The sequence below is a fragment of the Eschrichtius robustus genome, chromosome 12 (genome assembly GCF_028021215.1).
Source record: "Eschrichtius robustus isolate mEscRob2 chromosome 12, mEscRob2.pri, whole genome shotgun sequence".
Taxonomy (NCBI): Eukaryota; Metazoa; Chordata; class Mammalia; order Artiodactyla; family Eschrichtiidae; genus Eschrichtius; species Eschrichtius robustus.
In genome coordinates, this window is record NC_090835.1 from 70,754,091 (window position 1) to 70,764,017 (window position 9,927).

Consider the following 9,927-nt stretch of genomic DNA (forward strand, 5'->3'; position numbering starts at 1 on the left):
AAAGACACAGCTAGAAAAGGAACAGAACCAGGATTCAGACTTAGGTTGGCCCAACCTTTGCCAAATACATCGTGTCTTCCTCCATCCTGCCACACGCCGCCTGTTGCTTCCTCACCTTGCCCAGTCCTCTGGGGGTAGGATCCATGTGACTCCCTTCCTGTTACCTGTCCTCAGCACCCAGTGGGTGTGACCTGGGATGCAAGCAGTCGTTGCAGAGGTTACTGTGACTTTGCCCTTGGATGACCTGTCCACAACTCAGGAGGGACTGCAGAACTCACACAGCTCTTGGCCTGAGCCCCTGTTACCAAGCGAAAGGAGGCTTTGGCCAAGGACTCTGAGGGGAGATAAATGCTGGGAGTGGACTCAACTCTGGTCGGGACCCAAGCACCCAGCCCTCCCCGAGACATTGTTTGAACTGGGCCAGGCCTCCAGACACAGCCCCTCCCGCCCGCCCCAGCCGGGGTGGTGCTTGTGTGGGAAGGACTTTAACTCCAGCTGCCAGACCCCTGAACGGGAGAGGCAGAGAGGACTGGCCAACATGCACAACTTCCGCAGCCTCCTGGCCCTTCTGCTGCTGCCGCTGCTACTGCTGGGGGCTGCCATGGGCCCCGCCGGAGCCCTCAGTGATGATGAAAAGCACGTGATGGTGGAGCTGCACAATCTCTACCGAGCCCAGGTGTCCCCGCCGGCCGCCAACATGCTGCAAATGGTAAGTGTGACCAGGGCCCCCACCAACTCCTTTCACGCCGTGAGTGTAAGCTATCTCAGGGATTCATCTCTCTGGCAGGAACAGAGTCCCTGACACTGTAGAATTCACAGGCCCCCATAAGCAGCCTCATTATACAGATGAGGAAACTGGGGCTCAGAGGGACTTGCTGGTCCCTCAGGGGCTTGCATGTCCCATAGCTGGTAGAGCCAGGCCTGGAAGCCCTGCTCCCTGATCCAGTGACCCCTTCCCAGCACTTTCTAAAATGCATGTGCCCCAGGGAGGGGGAACACAGGAAGTTCCTAACACCTTGGTGAAACGATCTTTCAGATACCTTCCAAGGAGATGAGAAGAAAAAACAGGGCAGCAGGATGAATCCCAGCACCCAGAGTAGGAGGGATGTACTAAGGAGGTGGGTTGAGAACAGGAACCAGAAGTAGACAGGGCTCTGAATCACACAGATCAAAATCTGTCTCGACCACTCACAAGGCCTGTGATTTGGGGTGAGTCCCTTAACCTAGTAAGGACCCTCAGTTTCCCATCTGTAAAATGATGTCATAATTAGAGCTACATAACTATCAACATGGACAGAATCTCACAGATATAATAATGAATAGGGGGAAAATGAAATCTAAAAAAATATATACATACATATATTTTTAGTATAGTAGGGTATATTTACATGAAAGAGATAAAGTGAGAAATTCACCCCCTTCCTGCCCTCCCTGAGGGCTACACTGGCCCTTCTTCTCCAGTCACCCTTAGGTGAGGGGCAGTGTCCAGGGACCCCCTAGCTGGTGCCTGAGAGGAAGGTTGCACCAGGGGTCCAAGACCAGAGTTCTAACAGCTCTGTCCAATCGGCTGAAGTGACTCTGGGTGGACCCTTTACCTTCAAAGGCGTCTGTTTCCTGATCGCATGGTGCGGGCAGTCCCTGCCCTGAGGGTCAGACAGGATGACCTATGAAAAAGATCTAGGAAGGGCTCCACAGATGCACCCAGCACCGCCCTTCACAGCCCTGTCGGCCTTGGCAACCAGGAATTGCAGACAACTAGGAGCTCACGATTCTGTTACCAGCTCTGCCAACAGTTCCCCAGTTGAGGCCTGGAACTCATTGTTGGGCCTCAGTTTCCCCATCTGTAGGTCCCTGATACCCTAGAGTCTTGCTGGCTGAGGCTGGGGGCTACACAGGCTGCAAGCTGCTTTGTAGACAGCTAGAGGTGGACCTCAGGAGTGGGGCAGCGTTCTAGGAAGCAGTTCAGATATTGATGGGATATGCTGCTGCCTGGTAGGAAGTGATCTAAGGAGGGGGAGATAAGGCTGGACTGGGACACTAGGATAAATTTGGGACAAGGCTTAGGCTCAGCTTCAGCAGCGGTAAATACAGAGACTCTGGAGTCAGATGGCCTGGGTTCAAATCTTGACTTTGCCATTTATTAGCTGTGTGACCTCAGCCAAGTTACTTAACCTCTCTGTGCCCCAACTGTAAATCGGGGATGATAACACTATAATAACTCTCTTGTAGAGTGGTTGAAAGGATGAAATGAGTGACTATGTGTAAAGCATTTAGAACAGGGCCTGGCACACAGTAAGTGTGCAATAAGTGTTTGATAACAGAAGAGGGAATGGATCCAGGGTGAGGCAGGTGGGGGTTATCACAGATTCTTCTCTCTCCCTCAGCCTCCAAGTCTAATCATCACCACTTTTACCTCCCAGAAGGTTCAATTTTTCTTGAATCCCATCTCCCCCCACCCCTCCACCATCTCTTTGACACAACCCTGGTTCAGTCTTTCATTTCTTTTCCCACGGAATTCTAGAACAGCCTCTACCTGCTTTCTCAGCCTCTGGCTTCTAACTACCAGAATGAATGATCCAACACACTGGCCTGACCCTTTTCAAAACCCTTCCATGGCTCCCATTGGCTCCCTGCTGCCTCCAGATAAAACTCCAGCTCCTGAGAAGCCCCACTCTGTGTGTCTGGCCCTGTCTAGCTCTCCAGCCTCCTCTCCTTCACACTTTCTCCTCGAGTAACCCGAGCAGCTTATCTTTCCCCCACCAAAACGTTTCCCATCTCCATGCCTTTATTCACGTTTGCCCTCTGCTCAGGATGCCTTTCCCCTCTCCACCTGGCCAATGCCTCATCTTTTAACACTTAGCTTAATGTCTCCTTCTCCATCCTCAGGTTGCACTAAATGGCCCTCTTTTGGTGCCCCTATACTACCCATTGCATATCTGTCAGTTACCACATGGTGGCCCAATTAATGGTTTATGACACTGGGAACTTGGGCTTCTTAGTCCTTGCTGTCACCCCAGGGCTGGCATAGTGCTCAGGACTGTTGAATGAATGAGTGAGTGAGTGGATGAATGAATGGACTTGTTTTCAAATGGTGACCAAGTGGCCAATGAGGGTGGGTACCGTGACTCTGGAACCTCCACAGGGGTCTCTGGACAACTGAGAAGCCTTAAGACTCACAGGAATGACTCTCTAATGGTGGGACTCCAGGCATCCAGTCAGGATGGAAATTACAGCCGAGCTCTGTAGGAGAGACTGCTTTAGGCAGGGCTGTGTCTCAGTCATCAATAGCTGAGAAATGTCTGTTGAGCACCTGCTCTGGGCCAGCACTGTGCCAGACACGCTGAAGGAGCTTACAGTCTAGTCTGGAGCCCCGAAGGTCGTCCCAGACACCCTGAGCCTGGTCTCCAGCACCCTGCCCCTTTCCCGCTCCCTATCCTCCACTACTACCAGTTTGAGAGAGCCTCAGGGACCAGTGACTTGGGACAAAAATACCCACAGAGGGAAAGGGATTCACCTGAGTTTACAGCATTTTACTATCCCAGCCCACTGCTCCCATCCGCACTCCAGGCAGCTGCTCCTGAGAGCCCTGGGATGGGGGGTGGGTGTGGCCACACAGCCCCCTCCCCTCAGGGTCACCCAAGCTCCTGGCACTTTATGGGCTGTCTGGCTCCCGCAGCTGGCGGGCCCCCAGAGGGTGGAGCAAGAGTTGCTGCCAGGCCATCCATTTCTAGGAGAGGCCAAGGACAGTTTAATGGGATCCAGGCCTCCCTCCTCAATCCTTTGGTCAGATGCCTTGTTAATCTGTCTTCCCACCCACACTGGGCCCATCCTTCCAGCCTGGGACACAGAACCTCAGAGGCCCTCTAACCTGAAATGCCCCCTCCCACCATCTCACCTGAGGTCCTCCCTGGAGAACACTGCCTTTGGGACCTGACAGCTCTTTGGGCCACCAAGACTCTGAAAATAGGCCTCTCAGCGAGGGTCACACAGACACACTTAATTTTCTTGGGGAAAGGGGTTGTCCAGTTGACAAGAGAGCAATTGGGAGGGAAGCCCAGAGCTGGTAAAGCCATAGAGGCTGGGCTATCCCAAGGGGAGAGTGGGAGGTTAAAGGGGGTGCTGGCCCCTCAAGTCAGACTTCTGGTGGGTGGGTAGAGGGAGTGGAATGGCTGAATAAACAACCCAGCCCCAGAACATCTCACTGGACATCGTGTGTGCTTCAGAACAGTTCAGGCAGCCCTGGCAGGGGCATCACCACCCACCTTGCAAATAGAATGATATTAGTATTAATTAATAATCCCATTATCAAAAACATCATCTCATTTTTTCTTCCCAAAGTCCCATGAGAGTTCAGAAAGTTAGGCAATGCGTCTAAAACCACACAGCTGGTGATTGGTCCCAAGTTTGCCTAACTCCATGGCCTGGGATGGCACCCTCCCACCTCCCCACAGAAGCTCCCCATCAGCAAAGCTGTGTTCCAGATCATGGCCATGAGCCACCCCGCAAGGAGGGGAGGGTCTTCGGCCTCCAGAGGGCCTCCAGAACACCCTCCACCTTCTTTTCTGATCCTCACCCAATTGTGGACATCCTCACCTCCCTCTCCCACCCTCCTTTCCCGCCTCCACTGAGCCCGAGGCGTCCTCACCTCCCCCTCGCAACCTGACCCGCAGAGGTGGGACGAGGAGCTGGCCGCCTTCGCCAAGGCCTACGCGCAGCAGTGCGTGTGGGGCCACAACAAGGAGCGCGGGCGGCGCGGCGAGAACCTGTTCGCCATCACGGACGAGGGCCTGGACGTGCCGCTGGCCATGGAGGAGTGGCACCACGAGCGCGAGCACTACAACCTCAGCGCCGCCACCTGCGCCACAGGCCAGATGTGCGGCCACTACACGCAGGTGCGAAGCTGGACGGGCGGGCGGAGCCACAGGGCAATGGGCGGGGCCGGGCTGGGCCACCTCTCCCTTCAGAGCCCGGGAGTCCGTAAGCCCCGCTTGCATCCTTCATAAACGTCGTCTCTCCACAGCAATTCATGTGTTGTCCAGGCCCCCAACGAAGTCTGCTTCTCAGACCGTCTAAACCATTTTCAGTTGTCTCTTTAAAAGCCACAATCTTTTGAAAACCTAGGCGGCCCCTCTCGGCCTCCTGGTCCTGAAGAGACCTGAATTAGGTGTCCCAGAGCCTTTTTCCTGGAGGGTAGTTACTGTGCCAGGCGATCCTGATCGAGCTCTAAGCAGTCTTGTCCTCTGGGTTACACACAGCTGTTTGCCCCAGCAGTGAAGCGCTTCCCCCCGCCTTCGGTCTTCTCTCCCTCACTGTCCCTCTTGTCATTTCTCAGCGTGTCTTAAGTTGCTGCTTCTAATCTGCCAGGGACTGATAAAGCAGATACACAATTTTTCTTTTGCCTTGAAAAACTACATGCAAAATAAGAAAGCAAGCTGTCACCAAGTGAACGTTTCGGAGAGCCTTCTGAGAGCATTTCCTGCCTCTTGCAGTCACTCTTTGCTATGTCAGAGTTTTACTGCATTTTGAAAGTTTTGAGTTTGCAGACAAGGGGCATAGGGGTGTGTGTAGGGGAATTAACATTAGTGTTATTGAATTCTTTTTTTGGTCCTCCCAATGCTTATCTGTGGTTCAAACAATAACATGACAAATTTTAAAAGAAGAAAAAGGAAATGAACCATCTTCCCACCCGTATCCACCGGTTCCATTTTCCAGTGTTTCTTTTGGGTGGTATTTTTAGTGCTGATGTTTAGAGAAGGAAATCCCAACATCACCCACCCAGATCAGGAAGTTGTGAGGCCCCAGCCCTCCCTGCCCCCTTCCCTCTGTTCCCTGACACCTCTCACACTCCCCGTACATACATCCTCCTGCAGGAATTGCTGTCAGTGCCCAGCAGGAGTCGGGCTGCCCCATCTCCACCCCTGTATTCTCTAACGCTGAGTGCATGTGCACTCTGGGGTCATTTCTGCCTGGGAGATGCTCGACAGTGGTCCCTCGGGAACCCTCAGCTGATTCAAGCAGCAAGACCCCAATCCTGGGGAGTTGTGCAGAATTAACAGCGAGAGCCAGATCTCACAACAAAAAACGGGCCTCAGTTTGAGTGACTCCTGGGCAGACTGGGCCTAGAAATAGCAAAGGGAGGCTATATTGGCTTGTCTCAGCCAATGGCAGGGCACAAAGGTTGTTTTGACTTTTTAAAATTTATGCTTAAGACAGAACGCCTTCTACCAGTTAGGAGACCCACACTTAGAAATGGCAGGGCAGGTCCCTGCTTACTTGTGATTTGGGGGGAAGTTTTACTTCCAAAATGGCTCCTCCTGTTCCCTTCCTTGGCCTTTGCTTGTTGCTGATGTTTAAGATTCTCCCATTTGAGATTCATTCCTTTGTTATATCCTTTGTTTAAAATGCAAGGGCCTCTAGGAGGAGCCCACAGGAAGAATTCATGAGGGTCTATCAAAGGGGAAGGTTTTCAGAGGGAGAGAGTCCTAGTGAAATAGTGTGTGTGGCTGGTAGAGGAGAGTAGGCTGCTTGGGACAAATTTCCCCCCAAGCCCCCTGTTCAGAGTTTTGTCCTGAAGCTGTGTATCCTCAGGGACTTGGATCTTACATATAGGGTTCCTCCTCTCTTCACTCATAGAAGGCTGATGTAGAGAGACACTAGCTAGGAGCCATCTTGCCCAGGCTAAACTGTTGGGTTTGCCCTCCTTCAGGTGGTCTGGGCCAAGACAGAGAGGATTGGCTGTGGTGCCCACTTCTGTGAGAAGCTCCAGGGCGTTGAGGAGACCAATATCCACTTGCTGGTTTGCAACTATGAGCCCCCGTGAGTGGGGAGGGAGCCCTGGGGGAAGGGGGTGGGCAGAGCCAAGGGGAGGGCTGAGCTGGACACAGTCTAAGGAGGAGGAAGGGGGCCAATCTGGGGACCATACCCTGTACCCTTGGAGGAGCTGCGAGGGCACCCATGGGAGTCTGCTCTTATCGGCCCAACAAGTTAGTTCAGGGCAAGTAAGACCCAGGGAGCGCTTCCAGACTAGGTGTGTGTACAACAGGGGTTGGCAGGGGCCCCCTCCCCCCAGCATCCTCCTCGCCTCCTGCAGGGGGAACGTGAAGGGGCAGAGGCCCTACCAGGAGGGAACTCCATGCTCCCAATGTCCCTTGGGCTACCACTGCGAAAACTCCCTGTGTGGTGAGTCCGGGGTGGGGTGGGGCGGGGGGAGGAAGGTGAGGCAGGGGACGCCTACTGGATGGTCTGGTGCCTTCCAAGGCTCCAGAGTGGTGCATGGGCCAGAGGAGGAACCCTCAGCGGCCCCACCTCCTCCGGGTTCCCAAGCCTGCTTTACCTGCTTTGCCCTCCTTGCGCACAACTTTGGCGCCCTGGCATTCCAAGTGACCAGCTTTCTACCCTCCAAGCAGAGGGTAGAGGAGAGTTGGGGGCTCCTGAGCGCAGGGGGTGGGGGGGTGGAGGTGGGGGGCGTGGCCAGATGGTTGGTCAGAGGGACTCCAAAGGCCAGGCCTGCAATGCGATGGGTGTTTTAGGAACAGGAATCTAGCGGGAGAAATCCCCTGAGAAAGTGGAAGTGCGTGTGTAGAGAGGGGAAGACTTGGACAAGGAGGTGGATGGAGGGGCAACTGTCAGCCACAAGAAATAACATGCATTATCAATGAGGGACATATTCGCTGGAGAGGGTGTGTGCGTGTGTGTGTGTGTGTCTTCGTAGGACATTTGATCACCTCACCTTGATTGTGGTGGGGTGAGGGATGCGGGGTCCTGCTTGCAGCACTAATGCCAGGCCTTGTCTCTCTTATCAGAACCCATCAGAGGCCCAGAAGAGGCTCAGGATTTGCCTTACCTAGTAACTGAGGCCCCATCTTCCCTGGCAACAGAAGCCTCAGGCTCTAGGAAAGAGGGTATCACTTCTTCTTTAGCAACGGAAACTCCATCCTTCTTGGTAACAGAGGTCTCAGGCTCCCTGGCAACAAATGCTCTACCTGCTGTAGAAACCAAGGCCCCATCTTCCTTAGTAACGGAAGACTCCCCTTCCATGGCAACAGAGGCTCCACTTTCCTTAGCAACTGAGGTCCCTTCCTTTTTGGCAACTCACAGCCTACTCTACTTGGATGAGAGACCGGCTACCCTCCCCAAATCAACCCATGATCCTACCCCCAAATCAGCAGACAAAGAGGCCAGCAGTACAAGAATGCCCTCCAGGAGCCCAGAGAGTTCTCTGCAGCCCAAGATGTCCTTGACGGGGACATGGGAGCCGCTACCCCACTCCCAGGAGGAGGGCGAGGCTGAGGCCAAGTCGCCTCATTCCAGTGAGATCTTGGCCTCAGTTTTTCCAGCGCAGGACAAGCCAGGTGAGCCGCAGGCCACACTGGAGCACAAGGGGCACACCTCCTCCAAGTCCCTGTCCAACTCCCCCAGTGCCTCTGCCACCGCTAATGCCATGGGTGGGCGTACCCTGGCCCTGCAGTCTTCCTTGCCAGGTAAGGCCTGTAGCGCCCATCCTACCTTCCCTCCTGGCTCCAGAATGTCAGCACCCTGCCTGTAGTATAGACGATATAGGCACGGCGGGGCATGCACCCTCCGAGTAGGAGCTTCCTCCCTGGCTGCTGGGCCCCACGTGCATGCCTTGGTAGGGTGGGTGGGAGGTCAGGTAGAGCTGTCTCCAGGCTGAGGCAAAGCCTCTCCCTTCCTGCAGGTGCAGAGGGCCCTGAAAAGCATGGCATCAAGTCAGGGTTGAACTCGAGCCCTGGGCACGTCTGGGGCCTCCTCCTGGGACTGCTGCTACTGCCTCCCCTGGTGCTGGCTGGAATCTTCTGAAGGGGTCACCACTCAAAGGCAAGGCCTCATGGGGGGAACCCTAGCCTCATGCCCACTCTGGATTGTCTTTCTCCAATAAGAGACCACAGCTTCCTGGAAGGTCCTCTCTGTGGCCCAGCAGCCCCCCTTCACCCCAGCCAGACTCCAGGCCAGAGGCTTGTGCCCTCAGGAGGCCTCGACAGGGACAACCCTTGGCACTGCCCCAGGATGCCTCTGCCTTTGGGGAGGTCCACCCCTCAGCCAGCTGCAGATTGTTCTGAGCAGTGTTCCTGTGGCCTGTGCCCACTCTCCAGCTGTCCTGTGGCCACAGTCCTGCTCTTCCAGGGACAGAAGATCTCAGGGCTTCCCAGGAACCCCTCGGCCCCTTCCAGTCCCCTGGCCTCTTCCTTGAGCCACTGGAGTCTAGGGCTGTTCCCAGGAGTGCTTCCTGCCTTTCCAGGGTGAAGAGGTCAGCTGTCCTCCTGCCATCTCCCCCACCCTGTCCCCAGCCCCCCAAACAAGACGTTTCTTGGCTGAAGTCCCTCTGGAAGGGAAAGGCTGCAGGGCATGTGCCTCATCCACAGACATCTTTGGGGGCATGGGGCCTGGCCACTGCGAGCTCAGGTTGCTGCCCGCTGACTGCACGTGTCTGGACCCCTTCTGCTCCTCCCATCTCAGTCTGGGGGGTGGGGGGGGGGTGAGTGAGGACTCTGGGGAGGTCCCTGCCTGCCTGGCCTTGGGTTGTCTGCGTAGGCAAGGTAAGGGTTCTCCCTGAGTGTCTGGTCCCCTAACTTTCCTGTTTAGCTGGCAGCGGGTGTCGTGAGGGGCAGGTGAAGGACAAGCCCCATCTGAGAGGGGTTCTATGGGTGGGGCAGGCAGGGACCAGGGAAGGGAGGCAGCCCCTGACTCCTGAATAAAACCCTGTGTAAGAGGACCAGTCGCCGTGCTTGCGAGCAACAGAGGGGGCAAGGGAGGGCTCTTGGGCGGGGGGCCCTGAGAGGCTCACCTCTTCCCCTACTGACTCATGGCAACTGTTCCTTCTCCTTCACACGCCCTCTCCCCCAAACACTCCATTTAGTTCTTTGAGGCACTTTTCCTTTCCTTCCTAACCCCCGCCCCCAAATCTTCAGG

General features: G+C 55.1%; 1 protein-coding gene across 1 annotated transcript; it reads left to right on the forward strand.

Moving 5' to 3' along the window:
• Window positions 1-538: 538 nt before the first annotated feature.
• PI16 (peptidase inhibitor 16) lies at window positions 539-8,817 on the forward strand. Its single transcript, XM_068558463.1, has 6 exons — window positions 539-709; window positions 4,671-4,892; window positions 6,707-6,816; window positions 7,091-7,179; window positions 7,803-8,480; window positions 8,696-8,817. The coding sequence occupies exons 1-6, from the start codon at window positions 539-541 to the stop codon at window positions 8,815-8,817; spliced, it is 1,392 nt and encodes a 463-aa protein (XP_068414564.1).
• The last annotated feature ends 1,110 nt before the right edge of the window (window positions 8,818-9,927 follow it).

Bases quoted from the DNA above. Each gene is read 5' to 3' on its own strand.
- PI16 (XM_068558463.1), top strand. From the start codon at position 539: ATGCACAACTTCCGCAGCCTCCTGGCCCTTCTGCTGCTGCCGCTGCTA. The intron at 7,180-7,802 runs GTGAGTCCGGGG...CTCTCTTATCAG, and splicing joins CTGCGAAAACTCCCTGTGTG to AACCCATCAGAGGCCCAGAA. The intron at 8,481-8,695 runs GTAAGGCCTGTA...CCCTTCCTGCAG, and splicing joins CCTGCAGTCTTCCTTGCCAG to GTGCAGAGGGCCCTGAAAAG.